General features: G+C 46.5%; 1 protein-coding gene across 1 annotated transcript; it reads right to left on the bottom strand.

The window, feature by feature from the left end:
* Positions 1-871: 871 nt before the first annotated feature.
* Positions 872-12,126, bottom strand: LOC116970065 (solute carrier family 43 member 3-like). Its single transcript, XM_033016800.1, has 5 exons — positions 11,721-12,126; positions 8,380-8,553; positions 4,912-5,028; positions 1,962-2,154; positions 872-1,025 (listed from the first exon to the last, which is right to left on the bottom strand). The coding sequence occupies exons 1-5, from the start codon at positions 12,082-12,084 to the stop codon at positions 872-874; spliced, it is 1,002 nt and encodes a 333-aa protein (XP_032872691.1). The 5' UTR covers positions 12,085-12,126.
* Positions 12,127-18,574: the final 6,448 nt, after the last annotated feature.

The following is an 18,574-nucleotide window of genomic DNA, read 5'->3' as shown; positions in this document are numbered from 1 at the left end:
AACATTGAAACTGACTGTTGGCGGAACAAACCGAGAACGCGGCATTACGTGTACAATAATTAATTATTGTTAGGAAAGTAGAATACATTGAAGTATCAAGTACCGACTGCAGACGATCTCACAAAGTAAACAACTACAAACGCCCTGCACCGCCCTGTCCGGATCAGATATCCATCATTGTTGGGCAGGAACTGGTGTGGCTTCGAGTATCCGTCTACGGGTTTCCCGTCGGCAGTAGACATACACATTGATTGGATGGTCATAACTCAATGTTACCAGTGCGATGTTTAACTGTGTTTGTAATGGAAATGAAGACCTGGAGAGAGATTAGATTTGCGAAGCGACTGCCCCGATGCAACAACGAATAATTCGTGTACTCAGAAAGATAGTCAGTGGAACCATCTGCTCCATGCAGACAATTAGATTAACTACCTACCCATCCCATTCCCCGTCCCGTTCCCACGTCAGCACACGACTCGTTATTTCAATTAATTTCCTACAAAGACTCCGTCTCCATCAAGCAGCGCCACACAGCCCCACGCTGTTTCTACATCCAACCGCCATGAGCCTGTGGCTTTTAGGCCACCGATCCTCATTTCATTCCACCTCATTTGTTCCCTTTTTTCTTTTGATCTTTCACTCTGTTCGTCACCTCTGCCTCATCTCCCCGGAAGTGTCTGTATTTATGGGCAAGCACCGCTCCTCCGGTATCCCCGCTGACCCCGCCCAGTTATTTCCTCTACGCTCCTCTTCCAAGCATTATCATCCACCCTAAAAGTACCGTGTCTGCAATTGGATATAATGCCCGAGCAATAACTGTTGCTGCTGTGTCTGCTGTTTGCAGAAGACTTCGGCGGCGTCTCCACAGGTTTCACAGAAACCTCAACAATCTGATACTTACGTACAATGGGTTTCCCTGCAAAGGTCCATTGACGAGGATAAAGCAGGGATACTGGAGCAGAGAGACCACGGCTGCCAGAGCCAGCGTCATCCCCAAGGTTTTCCCATAGTGACACAGAGGGAACCTGCAAGAGTAGAAGTTTAATGCAAAGCATTGAATCGTGCCCACGAATGCATCATCCGAGCAATAGAGGTAACTGATACAGGCTGGTCTTTATGATCCAGAGGAACCTATCCCAATCTCACATATTGATTGCTTCCGAGTATCACCTCCATTATTCGTTGTTTGGACCAAGCCCAGGGAACACTCTCTCCCCCACCTGGATTGCCCATTCCCCGCCCAGTTCTCAGCCGGTTTCATTTCACCGTCTTCTTAAGGAGGATTCAGCATAGAAACATAGAAACATAGAAAATAGGTGCAGGAGTAGACCATTCGGCCCTTCGAGCCTGCACCGCCATTCAATATGATCATGGCTGATCATCCAACTCAGTATCCTGTACCAGCCTTCTCTCCACACCCCCTGATCCCTTTAGCCCCCAAGGGCCACATCTAACTCCCTCTTAAATATAGCCAATGAACTGGCCTCAACTACTTTATGTGGCAGAGAGTTCCACCGATTCACCACTCTCTGTGTGAAAAATGTGTTTCTCATCTCGGTCCTAAAAGACTTCCCCTTATCCTTAAACTGTCACCCCTTCTTCTGGACTTCCCCAGCATCGGGAATAATCTTCCTGCATCTAGCCTGACCAAACCCTTAAGAATTTTGTAAGTTTCTATAAGATCACCCCTCAATCTTCTAAATTCTAGCGAGTACAAGCCGAGTCTATCCAGCCTTTCTTCATATGAAAGTCCTGCCATCCCAGGAATCAGTCTGGTGAACCTTCTCTGTACTCCCTGTAAGGCAAGAATGTCTTCCTCAGATTAGGAGACCAAAACTGTACGCAATACTCCAGGTGTGGTCTCACCATGACCCTGTACAAAGGTCGCCAAAATCCAGATCTAATGCTTCGGGCTTTGGCAACTAAACCCTGGTCCATCCCCCATGTGACAGTTCACTTACGTAATGACGATGAACGTGCTGAGTCCGCCGTACAGGAAGGCGCGGTTGACCGTTTGCAGGATGAAGGTCAGGTAATGAACCTCCAACACGGGGATGGCGGCGCACACCGTGAAGGCGACAGAGAACGTGACGGTAATGGCGAGAGACAGCACCGCCGATTGCATGTCCGCCAGTTTCTCAGAGACAGCCGAGCCTGGGGAAAAGAGAAACGTCGTTAACGATCCGCGCTCCCTATCAGTATCACTATATCCTACCCGATCCAGAGAGTTTATCCCTGAGGGTGGGAAGGGTTGACTTTCCAAGTGGAGAACGAAGGGCATGGAACAAAATGGACAGAGAGGGGGAGACTGTGCGCAAATGAGGGTTGGAGAGAAAATATTGTTGTAAAATGACAGGCTCACAAATGCCCGAAGTGACAGAGTCCGTTTAATAATCAGCTGCTAGACAATGCGTCGTTTGGCCTGAGAGTCCGCAAGAGTAAATGTAAGAGTGCGTCATGCGCTGAGTGAGGGTGCGAGATAAAATACTGTTGTAAAAGTGCAGGCACCGTAGTGAGGTGGAAGCGGGGATATGGCGGCAGAGAGCGCCACTTCTCATCAGAATGCCAAGTATCAGATTCAGCACTCACAGTCAGAGAGACATTGTCTTACGGCGTCGTAACAGGCCCTTCGGCCCAACTTGCCCAGATCGACTGACATGTCCATTCTACACTCGTCCCACCTGTCTGCGCTTGGCCCATATATCTATAGGGAGGTTTCACGGCAGTCGGGTCACGATCCATGACCCGTACTGTTGCTACGCTACTCCAAATGGAGTACACGCGATGTACTGCAGGTAGGCACTTACCATTGTTTCCAGCTAAGCGGTCCCGTTAAAACCCGCTGAAATTGTCAATGTTTGCGCTGTAAATAATTATGGAAATCGGGATAAGCGTGTGAGACATTTAGCCTACTTCAGAATTCCAAAAGTGAGGAGAAATTACGGTAGAGCGAAGCGGGAGCTGAAGGGACAACAACAGCCCGAGTGCTTGGCGAACATTGGCCGTTTGCTCACTGCATTTCATCAACTAAGGCATTATTTGTGTTTTTTCTTGATTCCTTTGGCATTAAAAAGTTTCAGAAGTGATAAATCTGGCTGTAATTTTTTTAAATCGCCCATGGTTATCAAGCGGGTTTTACATACAAAATGAAAACGCATCTGAAGAAAAATGTACAGCCAGATTTATCACTTCTGAGAATTTTTAGATACCAAAGGAATCAAGAAAAAACACAAATAATGCCTTACTGTTAATGAAATGCAGTGAGCAAACGAGATAATTCCCAATATTTTCAATTCCGATATCTGCACGGCCAATGTTTACCAAGCACTTTAACTGCTGTTGTCCCTTCAGTTCTCGCTTCTCTATACCTTCATTTCGCTTCACTTTTGGAATTCTAAAGTTGGGTGCATGTCTCACACACTTACCCCGACTTCCACCATTTTTTTCAGCGCAAAAATTCAACATTTAGGCGGTTTTTAACAGGTAGGAAAGTACGCGTTTCTTGCATTAATAACATATACCGGAAGTTACGGATGTCCTCCAGATGGATTGAGCGGCTCCGTGCGTCAAACCCTATGACCCAGCGACCTTGCGTGCAACCCCCCAATAAACCTGTCCTATCTATGTACCTGTCTAAATGTTTATTAAACGATGCGATAGGAACAAATAATGTATTGTCATATGTGACTAAGCAGAGTGAGATTCTTTGCTTGCATACACAATGTATACAAATAGCAGCCACCTAAGCCGCTGACAAACTGACAAAGCACGTAACTGCAACTACCTCGTCCGGCAGCTCGTACCATACACCCATCAGCCTTTGTGTGGAAACATTTACCCCTCAGGTTCCTAGTAAATCTTTTTCGTTCCTCAATTTGACCCTGTGCCTCTGTTCCCCGTTTCCCCTCCTTTGGGAAATAAATCTTGCGTCTGCCGAATCTATTGCTCGCGTGATTTTGTACACCTCTATAAGATCACCCCTGGTAATCAGGCGCACCAAGGAACAGAGCCCAGACCTAGAGCCCTAGAGCCTAGACCCTCGAGTCCTGTTAACATCGCAAATCTTACTTGCACCCTTTCCACTTTGACATCTTTCCTCTAACATGAAGCCCAAAACTGAACACAATGTTGCCAATGCGGCCTGAACAACGTCTTATAAAACTGTAACATGACCTCCCAACTTACTCTGACTGAAAAAGGCCAATGTGCCAAAAGCCTGTTTGACCACTCCATCTACTCGTGATGCCACTTTCAATGAACTAGGTATCCGTGCATTTAGAACCCTCTACTCTGCAACCCCCCCAGAACTCTACCATTCACTGTGTAGGTCCTACCCATGTTAGCGCTCCCAAAATCCAACACCTCACATTTCACTGCATTCCTCAGTGCACCTGCACAACCAATTAAAACCCTGCTGCAATGTTTGAAAAACGTCTTCACTACCACTGCATTACCACCCACTTGTCATCAAAAAACTTGCTAATCATGCTATGTACGCTCTCATTCATATAATCGATTTATATTACAAACAGCAATGGGCCAGAACCGAACCCTGAGGACATCACTAAATACAGCCCTCCAGTGCCAAGAGCAACCTTCCACAAACATCCTCTGCTTCGTTGCCTGAAGCCAATGTCATGTCCATTCGGGTATCTCTGCTTGCGTCCCACGGGATCAAACCTTCAGAGCAGCCGACCATGCGGAATCTTGTCGAATGCCTTATTGAAATCAATGTATACAACGTGCACAACTCTGTCTTCATCGACATTTTTGATCAAATCCTCACATAACAGATTCGTGAGACACGACGTCCCGCGTACATGTTGAAGATCCATAAGTAGCCCACGTCTATCTTATGTCTGTGTGAAATATCTGCAATTGAATAGAAGCGACTCAGAACTCCCGGGTTACCTGATGTGTCCAACCGCTTGTTTCTCCGTTTGTGTCGGTCGAAGATCAACCCATTCCATGGCGCGCACAAGATGCCGCATAATTGGATAATACCAAGGGCGTTTGTAAACTTGCTGACTGTATAAATAAAGAACAGAGGTAGAAATAGCAATGTATAGGGAGGTTTCACGGCAGTTGGGTCACGACCCATGAACCGTACTGTTGCTACGCTACGCCAAGTCGAGTACACGCGATGAACTGCAGGTAGGCACTGACCATTGTTTCCAGCGTAGCGGGCCCGTTAAAACCCGCTGAAATTGTCATTTTTTTGCGCTGTAAATAATTATGGAAATCGGGATAAGCGTGTGAGACATTTAGCCTACTTCAGAATTCCAAAAGTGAGGAGAAATGACGGTAGATAGAAGCGAGAGCTGAAGGGACAACAACAGCCAGAGTGCTTGGCGAACATTGGCCGTTTGCTCACTGCATTTCATCAACTAAGGCATTTTTTGTGTTTTTTCTTGATTCCTTTGGCATCTAAAAAGTTTCAGAAGTGATAAATCTGGTTGTAAATTTTTTTAATCGCCCATGGTTCCCAAGTGGGGTTTTACATACAAAAAGAAAACGCCTCTGAAGCAAAATGTACAGCCAGATTTATTACTTCTGAGACTTTTTAGATACCAAAGGAATCAAGAAAAAACACAAATAATGCCTTACTGTTGATGAAATGCAGTGAGCAAACACGATAATTCCCAATATTTTCAATTCCGATATCTGCACGGCCAATGTTCGCCAAGCACTACTTTAGCTGTTGTTGTCCCTTCAGCTCTCGCTTCTCTTTACCTTCATTTCGCTTCACATTTGGAATTCTGAAGTTGGGTACATGTCTCTCACACTTACCCCGACTTTCACAATTTTTTACAGCGCAAACATTCAACATTTTGGCGGTTTTTAACAGGTAGGAATGTACGCGTTTCTTGCATTAATAACATATGGGGAAACGAAGGCGCAGCAAACAGCCATTTAAGGGAAGAAAATAACCGATACTGATCCGATACTGCGGCCAAGTTTAGAGTATTGTGTTCAGTTTTGGGCACCATGTTATAGGAAATATGTCGTCAGGTTGGAAAGGGTACAGAGAAGGTATACGAGGATTTCGCTAGGACTCCAGTCTTTGCTTCAGGGATAGGTCGTGCAGGCTGGATCTCAATTTCTTGGAGCGCAGGAGAATAGAAACATAGAATCATCGAAAATAGATGCAGGAGGGGGCCATTCGGCCCTTCGAGCCAGCACCGCCATTCATTGTGATCCTGGCTGATCGTCCCCAATCAATAACCCGTGCCTACCTTCTCCCCATATCATATAAACATAGAAACATATAAACATGGAAAATAGATGCAGGAGTAGGTCATTCGGCCCTTCGAACCTGCACCGCCATTCAATATGATCATGGCTGATCATCCAACTCAGTATCTTGTACCTGCCTTCTCTCCATACCCCCTGAACCCTTTTGCCACAAGGGCCACATCTAACTCCCTCTTAAATATAGCCAATGAACTGGCCTCAACTACCTTCTGTGGCAGAGAATTCCAGAGATTCACCACAGAGATCCACAGAACAGAAATGTTTTTCTCATCTCGGTCCGAAAAGATTTCCCCTTTATCCTTAAACTGTGACCCCCTTGTTCTGGACTTCCCCAATATCGGGAACAATCTTCCTGCATCTAGCCTGTCCAACCCCTTAAGAATGTTGTAAGTTTCTATAAGATCCCCCCTCAATCTTCTAAATTCTAGCGAGTACAAACCGAGTCTATTCAGTCTTTCTTCATATGAAAGTCCTGACATCCCAGGAATCAGTCTGGTGAACCTTTTCTGTACTCCCTCTATGGCAAGAATGTATTTCCTCAGATTAGGAGACCAAAACTGTACGCAATACTCCAGGTGTGGTCTCACCAAGACTCTGTACAACTGCGGTAGAACTTCCCTGCTCCTATACTCAAATCCTTTTGTTAGAAAGAATCTCATCTGATTTACCCGCAGGCCGCTGTTCGATTAGCATTAAATTACGTGCTCTTTAAAACAACCTTCATTCCCCGCTATCCGCCATCGTGCTGCCTACTGTCTCTTGTAATTTTTCTCTCACTACGCTGCATTTGAACTTGTAACCTCTCACCTCCCTGTGTCTGATATGAGGTCATATCCCAATACCAATCTATTTTAAATCCGCCCGTGAAGCATTAGCGAACATGCCTGCAAAAAAATATTGGTACGCTTTCAGTTAAGTGAAACCCCGTCCCTTTTGTACAGCTCACCCCTGCCCCAGAAGAGATCTCAATGGACCAAAAATCTGAATTCCTGCCCCCTTCACCAAATACGCAGCCACACATTCATCTCCCCGTAACTTTCTGTTTTCACCCTCCGTTCTCTGACATCACTCTGACTCGCGTGTGTTAATGGACACTCCTTCATTTGCAGGCACGGATGCGAGGTTCGTAGTTAAATGAACGGTCTTCCCCTAGCGTAATTACACGCATTTCACTTTTCATCCCTTGTAATTTTCTTCGAACCAAACATATTGTGCTTCGTACCTGGAGTCGGCTGAATGGCATACCTCCACGTCATTTGCTGAAGAAATCAGATATCTATAATCTCTCGTCATTTACATAATGTTCTAATTGTACACTTCCGCCAGTGTAAACTATTTATTTTTATTCTCCTTTGTGGAGTAAACAAGTCCTAAGAAGATACGGTTCTAATGCGGGCGAATGGGATTACCGCATGAAGGACAATGTGCCGATGCGTCTGACGGGCCTGTTTCTGGACGGCACTTCTGTATGACGACATGATTCCACCAGATATATTTCCCTCTCTCGTAAACCTGGTTAATTCCCTCTGTGCCTTCAGTCCTCTACACAATGACTCCATCTTTCTTTCGTTCCTCGATCCCGCAACCTTCTGTCTCAGACCTCCCTCACCACCCAGACCACTCCTCTTTATTTCGCATCTGAATTGATCAATCTCGTTATTCTCATACTGCCTCTTCGTCTCCAGCTCCATTGTTGCACCATTACTAATCGATTCCACCGCCCCATTCCATCGTTCCATCGATTCTTGTTGTTCCCTCCATCCCAGCGACTTTAAAAACTGTCATTCTTACTCGACCTTCTCCTTATTTACCTTCTTCACCCTCTCTGTCAATTTCATCTCTTGCACTCTTTAATATTTCACTTCAATCTTGTCCCATCGACTACCCTCATATACACTGTTATTGCTCCATTCAAGATTCATGCACCCTTGCTAACCTTCATTCTCTTCTAATATCCCTATTCCCAATTAACGTATCTCCACATGTCACTCCCATTTCTTCCCTTTGCTTCCGTCCCTTTCAATTCATGTACACCACAGTCTCCCAGCCCGCATATGCGCCTCCTCCGTGTTCCCTCCATCATTCCCTATCTCGTAGTATCAAGGAATGGCTACTACCCCTTACCTTGCCCGGGATCACCGTCCGCCAGGAAATCCAACATGGGATTTATCGTCCCGATAAACAATATAATCCGCATCTGAATGACTGAGAACCAAAGCAGCTGCGTGAGGAAGAGGCTGGAGAAGATACAATTCCGGAAGGAGGGAACTACTTCTTCTTTCTCATTGTTCAATGAGCCTAGAGAGAGGGAGTGGAGTGTCATAGGAAAGTAAACACATAAAGCAGATGCAAATGTCAGCAGTTCTGTGTTGTGACATTCCATGTAATTATTTCAGCCGGCGATGGTGGATAAATGTGTATATGTTTAAGAAGGGGCATGCGTTAGCGGGTGTAGGTCGTGTGCCGATGACGTTTATGTTTCAAATATGCTGAACGCATCAGGCAAACGGTGGCATTTGGCTTGGAAAGTCTTGCTTTTGGCCTGTACGACAGTAGCAATAAACTTACTTTCTGCCAATCTGCCTATTTCGATAGGTACACAAAAATGCTGGAGAAACTCAGCGGGTGCAGCAGCATCTATGGAGCGAAGGAAATAGGCGACGTTTCGGGTCGAAACCCTTCTTCAGACTGATGGGGGGGGGGGGGGGGGGGGGGGGGGGGGGGGAGAAGGAAGGAAAAAGGGAGGAGGAGGAGCCCGAGGGCGAGACAGCTCGAGGGTTAAGGAAGGGGAGGAGACAGCAAGGGCTAGCAAAACTGGGAGAATTCAAAGTTCATGCCATCCGGACGCAAACAACCCAGGCGGAATATGAGGTGCTGTTCCTCCAATTTCCGGTGTTGCTCACTGGCAATGGATGAGACCCAGGACAGAGAGGTCGGATTGGGAATGGGAGGGGGAGTTGAAGTGCTGAGCCACCGGGAGGTCAGGTTGGTTATTGCGGACTAAGCGGAGGTGTTCGGCGAAACGATCGCCCAACCTCCGCTTAGTCTCCCGGCTGTAAATCAGCTGACATCTAGAGCAGCGGATGCAGTAGATGAGGTTGGAGGAGATACAGGTGAACCTTTGTCGCACCTGGAACGACTGAGTTTCTCCAGCATTCCTTCTTGAACACTTTGCCTATTTCGATATTTCGCGCATCCTATCCATAAGATTCTGAGGATTATGATTCGATCGCCCCGCCGGGACATTGAGAAAGAGCCGCAGTTTGGAGAGGCAAACGAGAAGGTGGAGTCGTAAAGTTGTCAGGTGAATGGGAATGGTAGGATGGAGGTGCGGCGTGTTACGGGGATAGATTCAGGGATGGAATAGTGTGGATTGGGAGAAAGGGGAGGATCGGCGATATTCCAAGCTGATAAAAGCAATAAAAGTGAATGGATGTAGGGAAGGGGGCGAAAGCCAGACGACAGAACGTGCGGAAACGACTATGTGGTGGACATATCGGACATTGGAGCTAGCAGGATGAGAAGAATGATATAAGGAAATTGTAAAGAAAGGACATTGTGGGGAAAGGCGTGTGGTCATAGGTAAATCAAATATAGCAGTGGCATAGTAATGACAGCAGGATGAGGGGAAATAGTCATAGGACTGTAGAATATACGAGTGAACAATATACAGTAAGATGAAGGGCCATGCAGGACAGAAAGGTCGGAAGCCTATTTGTGAGGGAGGCGTGAAGTGGAAAAGTGGAGCTCGGGATCAACAGGGTGGATTCTTGGTCGCAGGTCTCAGCATTGGAAGCAACTGTTGGTGCAGAATCAATGCGGAAGGGAAGTGAATGGGAGGTGAAAGAGGCAGTTGGGCGAAGTTGGCCGAGACGCGAGGAACGGCCAGATTTGGAAATATAACAATGACCATAGGAAAATCAAAGACCAAATTGTAGGCAAGTAGGGGAAAGGTGGGAGCGGAATGGACAACGCAAAAGCACTTTGAGGCAACGCAACTTGCCGATCATAAAACACCCATTGCACTATTACCTTATATCCTATTCACTACCCTCTCTGTAACCCCGTCCGATTGCCCTAGGCTGCGGTGTTCATATCGGGACCAGGTTACAGTCGGGAACTAACTTATCATTCCGTACAATTGTGGAATGTGGGATGATGTCTGGTTGTAGGACGGTAAACCGCGAACTGCAGGCAGGATTGAACCCTGTCGGGCAGAAGTATGGATGGATACAGCAAGCTGTCGACCCGGAATACATGAGGATGAGGGAGAGAAACACAGCGATGTACAAGGCAGAAAGGGGAGGGCCCGTGGAGAAGAAGAGGAGAAGACGAAAGGAAATCTAGAATAAGAGCAGGGTGAAACTTTATGACTACAAATTAGGGCGAAGGAAATGCCGAGAAATTGGCTCTTCGGCCGCGGAGACCACACCGAGCATTTGAACCTACAGGAGGGACTTTTGTGCTTTACCCGAACGCAATATCTGACTTCACTCAGATAGGCACAAACACAAAATACACTGCTCGTAGATCAGAGATGCGTCTATCGAAGAAGTCGGTTTATTAAAGGCCTCGGCAATGTACATCGGAAAACAGTGTCAGCAAGCCCAAACTGCTTAAGCAAGCCATAGTAACCACAACATTGTTCTATCCTCATGACGCAATGAATTAAATCATTAATCAATGACTCAGTAACATTCCATCTTGTCTCTCCCCAGAGTTAACTTTAATTTTATGCCTCCTGCAGTTTTGAAACTCTCCGTAAATTCCAATGTCCCTGTACGGAGGGTTGATTCTACTCATTAAATGGAGGACCCTCGTTAAAGCGGTCGGTCGTTAACCTTCGGAAGACCCGGCCTGCGAAACACAGCGTGGAAGAGCAGCTATAATCGCAAGAATGCAACAGATAAGAACCTAAACAGATTTACAGTGGACTATCCTCCATCCCGCCCCGACTGAAAAGAAAGCCTGTTTTTCAGCAGAATGTTTCATCTTTGCTATTCCGATTACACTCTTGGCCATTTCCCCCCATCACGCTTCCTCTAGGGTTAACCATATTAGACCTATACATCGTCCTTATAAATCTCAATATTCCCGACTATAGTACTCATCCTGTATTAATCCTGCACAATGTTGACATTATCCCCACATCCTCATCACCTGTAGCCCAGGAGCTACCACTCACATATAACCGAGTGATCTATCACAACGGCCAATTAACGCAATGACCGCGTGCTTTCGTTCATGGGATGTAACCAGGGCATCTGGAGGAAACCCTGGGTCTCAGAGAGGACATGCAGAATCCACATTGTACAGATATCGCCAAATATCGGAATTACACCCGGGCCTCTGCCGCTGCGAGGGAAGTGGAACGCGATAAATAGAGCGGGTGTGGAAATGAAGATATTAGGAAGGGAAGTGGAGGAGAGGCAAGGGTGATAGTGACGTATTGGAGGAATTGTTACCTTCTGGTCCACTGGGCTGCAGATCACCAGCGTTAGTCGACTGTGCAGGTCCATCCGCCGTGTTTCGCACTCTGTCCACCGATCCGTCATCTCTTTCTGATTCCATCTCTCCACATTCTTCTCCCAGGACTCCCTCAGTTTCCTTTTGCGCTTCGTGACTTTCTATTTCATCCGAACCCGCTCCAACCCCCATATTTTTCTCTCTGACTCCCTCTTTAATCCCCTCTCGCATTTTCTCTTCGATCTCTTTGAATTTCTCTTTGTCCATCTTCATCCTCCCTTCCGCGGTATTTCCATCAGTCTCTGATACATCGACCGCAACATTCATCCTTGTCTTTCTAGGGTCCCCAACTGCCCTTCCCATTTCATCGTCGCCTTTCACTTCCTTCCTTTCATCTCCCTCTGCCTCTTGTCCATTATACAATACAATACAATTCAATTTATTGTCATTTGGACCCCTTGAGGTCCAAACGAAATGTCGTTTCTGCAGCCATACATTACAAACAAATAGACCCAAGACACAACATAATTTACATAAACATCCATCACATTGCTGTGATGGAAGGCCAAAAAAACTTATCTCTCCACTGCACTCCCCCCCCCCCCCCCCCCCCCCATGTCAGAGTCAAAGTCAAAGCCCCCGGCGGGCGATGGCGAATTGTCCCGCAGCCATTAAAGCCACGCCGGGTGATGCAAGGCCGCACACCGGGTTTGATGTTAGAGCCCACGGCGCACGCTCGCAGTCCCGCAGCCATTCCAAGCCGCGCGGGGCGGTGCTGTAAAGCCCCGCTCAGGTGCTCTTCAACCCCGCAACTCGGGCGGGAGAAGTCGCCGTTGCGGAAGCCCTGAAAAGCGGTCTCCCTCCAGGGACCCGCGGGCTCCCGGTGCCGCCCGCCAAACCCGCAGTTGCAGCCACCGAATCTCCGGGGGTCGGGCCGCAGCAGCGTCCACCACAGCTCCACCCGCTCTGGACTCGGCCAGCTCCGCGACGGTGAGGTGAGTAGTCGGCACCACAGTCCCCGGTCTTCCTGTTGGAGGCCGCTCCTCGTTGCAGCCCCAACGACAACGGAGACCCGACAAAGAAAGGGTCGGGTCTCCCGTGCAGGGAGAGATTTAAAAGTTACCCCCCCCCCCCCCCCCCCCCCACACCACCCCCACCCCCCCACACACATACCCCAACAAAAATAACAAAAACTACATAAAAACATAAGACATAAAATAATAAAAACGCAGACGGACTGCAGAGGCCGCTGCTGACGAAAGTCGCGCCGCCCACCGCTCTCCGATGTCTCTCTCCGCCACATCACAAACATCTTGAAACATTCATTACATCTCTGCCTTTACAAAGTCTCGAGCAATTGCTCTTATCTTGAAAACCTTTGAATCTGCCCATTGGTACCCGTCTGTAACACTGTCCTGTGCATCTATTGGATCTATAACTTGCCTCGAGCTAACTGGTGCATTTAGCTTCCAGTCTGTCACTCACTGCCAGATACTTGTTAACCTTGTTAACTCCTCGTTCCGATTGCAGACCAAGAAACACTGTCAGGTACTTTTTATTGTATATTTATAAACCAAATGCCTTGGTAAATGTTTTGCTAGCAACGAACTCAGTATTTTAAAATTAGATTTCAGGACGTAGTCGATTCCTTGATAGTTATTATTCGATCTATAAACAATCAACTTGTTTAGATTTGAATGTGAAACCTCGCGAACATTAAAATTACTATTGGTGTCAAAAACTTTGAACGGAGGATGATGAATAATGTAAACGGTTAATTGTAAATGGATAAAGTTGATAAATTGATAAAGTTGTATAATGCGTATTCTACATAGAAATGACTGGACATGAGGAGTACACGGTTTAGTAACTGAGGACGATACGGGTGGTGTAATTCAGCGGGAACAGGCAGCCGCGCTGGAGATAAGGAATTGATGACGTTTCGGGTCGAGACCCTTCCCCAGACTGGGAATCAGGGGAGATGGAAACTAGAGAGATGGAAGGGTGCAATGAGAATGTAAGGTGTGAAAACGGCAAATTCAAAGCGCACGTTGATCAAGAGAATGTAGAATGGTTCACTGTTGGCTGAGGGGGGAGTGACAACGAGACAAACAGTAACATTGATCGGGGGAAAGTGAAGGTTGTCGGAGAACTAGGGTGGGAGAGGGACGGAGAGAGAGGGAATACACGGGAAAGGAGGTACATCTGGAATAGAGGGAGGGATGCTGCGTGTAAGAGAACGCACGAGTTGAACATTGGGAACCGGAGTCGGAGGAATGTGCTGTCAGGGGATATAGGGCTGGTGAAGGAGTGAATGATGAGGCGGTGGATTGGCAAGCAACTTGAGAAAGAAGCGGGAGTTGGGGAAATGAGGAAGGTGGGGTTGAAATTGGAAAACAAATCAACGTCTATACCGTTGGAATTTAGGCAGCAGACGTCTCTCGGTCCAAAACGTTGTCAGTTCACAAATGCTGCCACACGCACGGAATACCTCAGCAGTTTGTTTTAACACTTAATATTCCAGCATATTTTGTCTCCACTTCTGTAGATTGCATGAAGGTTGTGAACACGCGTTGTTTTTCTCAGGTTAAACCATCGTTATATTTGATTAGATTCTAGCTTCATACTCACTCCCCTGTCTTTCCTAAATATTAATTTGGCCCGCTCCTGACCTTCTGAAAAGGTGTTTATACTGTAGACATTGTAAATCTTTATTTTCCGCGATTGTGGAGTCGTCAAAATACTGGCCATTTAAAACATAGATAACAAAAATCTATTTTACCCAAAGAGTTGTGAATTTGTGTAATTCTCTGCCATAGAAGGCAGAAGAGGCCAATTCACTGGCTGAATTTGAAAGATTGTTTAAGAAGGAACTGCAGATGCTGGAAAATCGAAGGTACACAAAAATGCAGGAGAAACTCTGCGGGTGCAGCAACATCTATGGAGCGAAGGAAATAGGCAACTTTTCGGGCCGAAACCCTTCTTCAGAAAGATTGTTAGATAGAGCTCTAGGGGCTAGCTGAATCAAGGGATATGGGGAGAAGACAGGCACGGGTTACTGCTTGTGGATGATCACCCATGATCACAATGAATGGCGATGCAGGCTCGAAGGGCCACATGGCCTCCTTCTTCACCTATTTTCTATGTTTCTATAAGTGTAATGTGTCAAGGATTTAAAGCGAGGGAAGGGAATTTTAAAGGTTACTTGAGGAGGGTTTAGCTAATCAGAAAGTGGTTAAAAACTGACATATGCTGCCAGCGGAGACGGTTGGCACAAATACAAAGCGTACGTAGTGGTCGAAATTTCTTGTTTTATTGTTGTGATCTTCAATGATTCTGCAACTTGATCCCAGGTTTTAGATCAATCCCGGGTCGCCACGTTTCTGGATATAAACCTGCGGATCTTTGGACGGGATCGGAGCTGTTACGCATTCATGTAATTCTGTTTTTTTTTAAATTTGATGTATCCTATTGTCCCCTCTCTCTGTTATTGTCTAAACCTAAATTTGATTTCAGCCTGTAACACTTTCCCGGGATTCAATTCTCGGTGTAAAACTCTTCATCTCCAGATATGGTTGTAGATTGTAACTGACATTTGATATGAATGCAGACTCCCAAAATCGTGGATACATTTCCATACACTATTTCAGGCTTCTTAGTTCACACATATCATCCCACCCTGATTCTGAGCCATACCCGTAAGTATGCCCTTATAGCAGAGGGTAGGGGATGTGTCTCCGAGGAAAGAGGAATATGGTGCGAACGACATGGATAAAGCTTAGGCAGCTGATGAACAAGAAGATTGACATCAATGAGAAACCAGCTTCATACACCAGCTGAATAGAAGAGACGGAGAAACGGTATGAGGAATTTGGATCAATGCAAAACAGTTATTCATTAACAGTAACGCTGACCTCATCATTATTCTTCACACATACGTCCTACACTGTTCCTCCTTGAATCATCTATCCCGCGTTTATCACACACACTCATTCACGACATAATGTATCTGCCTCGTCATCTTTCCCATGCAACTTCGATATCTCTCCATACATTTTCTTCTCTCTCTACCTATTCCGAGGCCTTGCAACTCGCACCTCGTCTCACGGTCAGCCACTATTTTCCATGTGCCGCTCCTCCAATCCTTAGCACCATTCAGTATCACTCCCGTGATGGAGTTCACTGGCCGAACTGAGATAGCAAGCCACACTCTGACCCTGGATCAGGAGGGAGCGATCATCGTCTCGCAGTGTCCTTTCAAGCGGATTTATAGGATGTTAATGCGACAGAACGAGCCCATCGTATTTGCTTCAGCTCCTGGTTTCCTAGGGCCCGCGCTCTTCCCCCTTCGTCGTTCACATGTTTCACCTTTTCGATTGACTTCAATCTTATTTTGTAACTTCTATTCATTCTTCCATATCGTAACCGTCGTTGTGCAGAAACTTGTTCGCTAAAGCCCCAGTCAGCGTGCAACCGAGTACACAGGGATGTTGCCGAAATATTTGCACGTCATGCCCCGTTCTGTTTGCGCAGGGCCAAAGTGAAGCCTAGATTATATTAGCACCTAATGTTGTTAATTTATCTTTCTCGTGTGTGAAACTGACTCCTGCACCGTGTAAGAACCACTGGCTCCACCTTGCGACTCTAATTACACAAATAGAAGCCATGACGTTAACATTTACACTGGTCTAGAAATCCGTGCGCAGCCAAAAATACTGCACTGGGATAGCATAGCACTGAGGAAGCTCGGCGCTATCTGAGAGCCAGTGCTGGGCGAACAGCATACTGGTAGGCGAACGCGAGAGACACATAGTCGAAATGAGAGAGACACACACACGCTGTTGACGGTGAACGAGTGCCGCCATCATAGAGAAGAATGATCAGCCATGATCATATTGAATGGCGGTGCAGGCTCGAATGGCCGAATGGCCTACTCCCGCACCTAATTTCTATGCTTCTATATTTCTAAATACTGCAGGAAACTCCACACTTTTGGAGAGGCAATAACGAGGGTGCACGGCAATGTTGAAGACTAGAACTGGTAGCGACGTATAGGGGGGTTGCACGTAAGTTCACTGGGTCATAGGGCTTGACGCAGCCGCTCAATCCATCTGGACGACATCCGTAACTTCCGGTATATGTTATTAATGCAAGAAACGCGTACTTTCCTACCTGTTAAAAACCGCAAAAATGTCGCATTCTTGCGCTGTAAAAAAATGTGGAAGTCGGGGTAAGTGTGAGAGACATGTACCCAACTTCAGAATTCCAATAGTGAAGCGAAATGAAGGTAAAGAGAAGCGAGAGCTGAAGGGACAACAACAGCTAAAGTAGTGCTTGGCGAACATTGGCCGTGCAGATATCGGAATTGAAAATATTGGGAATTATCGCGTTTGCTCACTGCATTTCATCAACAGTAAGGCATTATTTGTGTTTTTTCCTGATTCCTTTGCTATCTAAAAAGTCTCATATGTGATAAATCTGGCTGTAAATTTTGCTTCAGAGGCGTTTTCTTTGTGTATGTAAAAACCCACTTGGGAACCATGGGCGATTAAAACATTTTACCGCCAGATTTATCACTTCTGTAACTTTTTAGATGCCAAAGGAATCAAGAAAAAACACAAATAATGCCTTAGTTGATGAAATGCAGTGAGCAAACGGCCAATGTTCGCCAAGCATTCGGGCTGCTGTTGTCCCTTCAGCTCCTGCTTCTATCTACCGTCATTTCTCCTCACTTTTGGAATTCTGAAGTAGGCTAAATGTTTCACACGCTTATCCCGATTTCGATAATTATTTACAGCGCAAAAAATGACGATTTCGGCGGGTCTTAACGGGCCCGCTAGGCTGGAAACAATGGTAAGTGCCTACCTGCAGTTCATCGCGTGTACTCCAGTTGGCGTAGCGTAGCAACAGTACGGGTCATGGGTCGTGACCCGACTGCCGTGAAACCTCCCTATAGTGGTGGGGACCAACAATAAGGGACTTAAGAGTGTCAGTATCAGAGAAAACATGGCGTTGGAGGGAAGCCAGCGGGAGGGCGACAACCTTGGAGAGCTGGTTCTGAGGGATCGTACTGAGCGATCCGTAAGAACAACAATGTTGGGGCTGCACAGAATTATCGGCCCAAGGCCTGGGTTGCAGTATGGTGGGAACGGCCGTATAGCTCGTACTGAGGGATTGAAGTGGGACACAATATCGGAGAGACAGAAGCGAAAGAGGAGCACGATGTCGGAGAACATTGACTGAAAGAGGGCCACAATTTAGGATAGACGGTACGGAAAGATGGCCACAATACAACTGAGATAGAACTGAAAAGGGTCACAATGTCGGAAGAGAGAGCATTGAAAGAGGGCCACAAACAGTATTGAATGAGTGCCGTAGGGGTAGTATGAATAGAGGGTCAAAATGTGGTAGGCAGGAAAATAAGGTATGTGTCATCGGAGAGCCTATGTTGAATGAAAAACACACCGCAGCAACGTGTGCTCACTCAGTCTGAAAAAGGGTCCGACCCGAATCTCGGTTGTTCAAGTTCCACGGTGATGCTGCTAGACCCGCTGCGATACTCCATCACTGTGGGTCCTAATATGTAATCTAGTGTTTGCAGTTCCTTGTTTCTACACCCAAGGAACATGTCGTATTAAGATTAGGACGTACGATCTGAGTGTCAATTTGTGAGAGGGATACACTGATTGAGGCAGTTTTGAGCGAGTGGTACAGAGTATGGGAGAGGGACGAATGAGTGCAACGCGTGTTCACTGCAACACTAATTGTGAATAAATCACGTGTTCCAACACGGCCGGTGTCTCTCTTTTCAGTTCACGATAGGTCACTCTCCAGTAGCACGGTAGTCTCTTAT

Source organism: Amblyraja radiata, unplaced genomic scaffold, assembly GCF_010909765.2.
Source record: "Amblyraja radiata isolate CabotCenter1 unplaced genomic scaffold, sAmbRad1.1.pri scaffold_501_ctg1, whole genome shotgun sequence".
In the NCBI taxonomy this organism is placed as follows: domain Eukaryota; kingdom Metazoa; phylum Chordata; class Chondrichthyes; order Rajiformes; family Rajidae; genus Amblyraja; species Amblyraja radiata.
Note: the sequence above shows the minus strand (reverse complement) of the source record. Positions and strands in the feature narration are given on the sequence as shown.

Bases quoted from the DNA above. Each gene is read 5' to 3' on its own strand.
- LOC116970065 (XM_033016800.1), bottom strand. From the start codon at position 12,084: ATGGGAAGGGCAGTTGGGGACCCTAGAAAGACAAGGATGAATGTTGCG. The intron at 5,029-8,379 runs GTAAGGGGTAGT...TTATTTATACAG, and splicing joins GGACGGTGATCCCGGGCAAG to TCAGCAAGTTTACAAACGCC. The intron at 1,026-1,961 runs GTAAGTGAACTG...CTACTCTTGCAG, and splicing joins AGCACGTTCATCGTCATTAC to GTTCCCTCTGTGTCACTATG.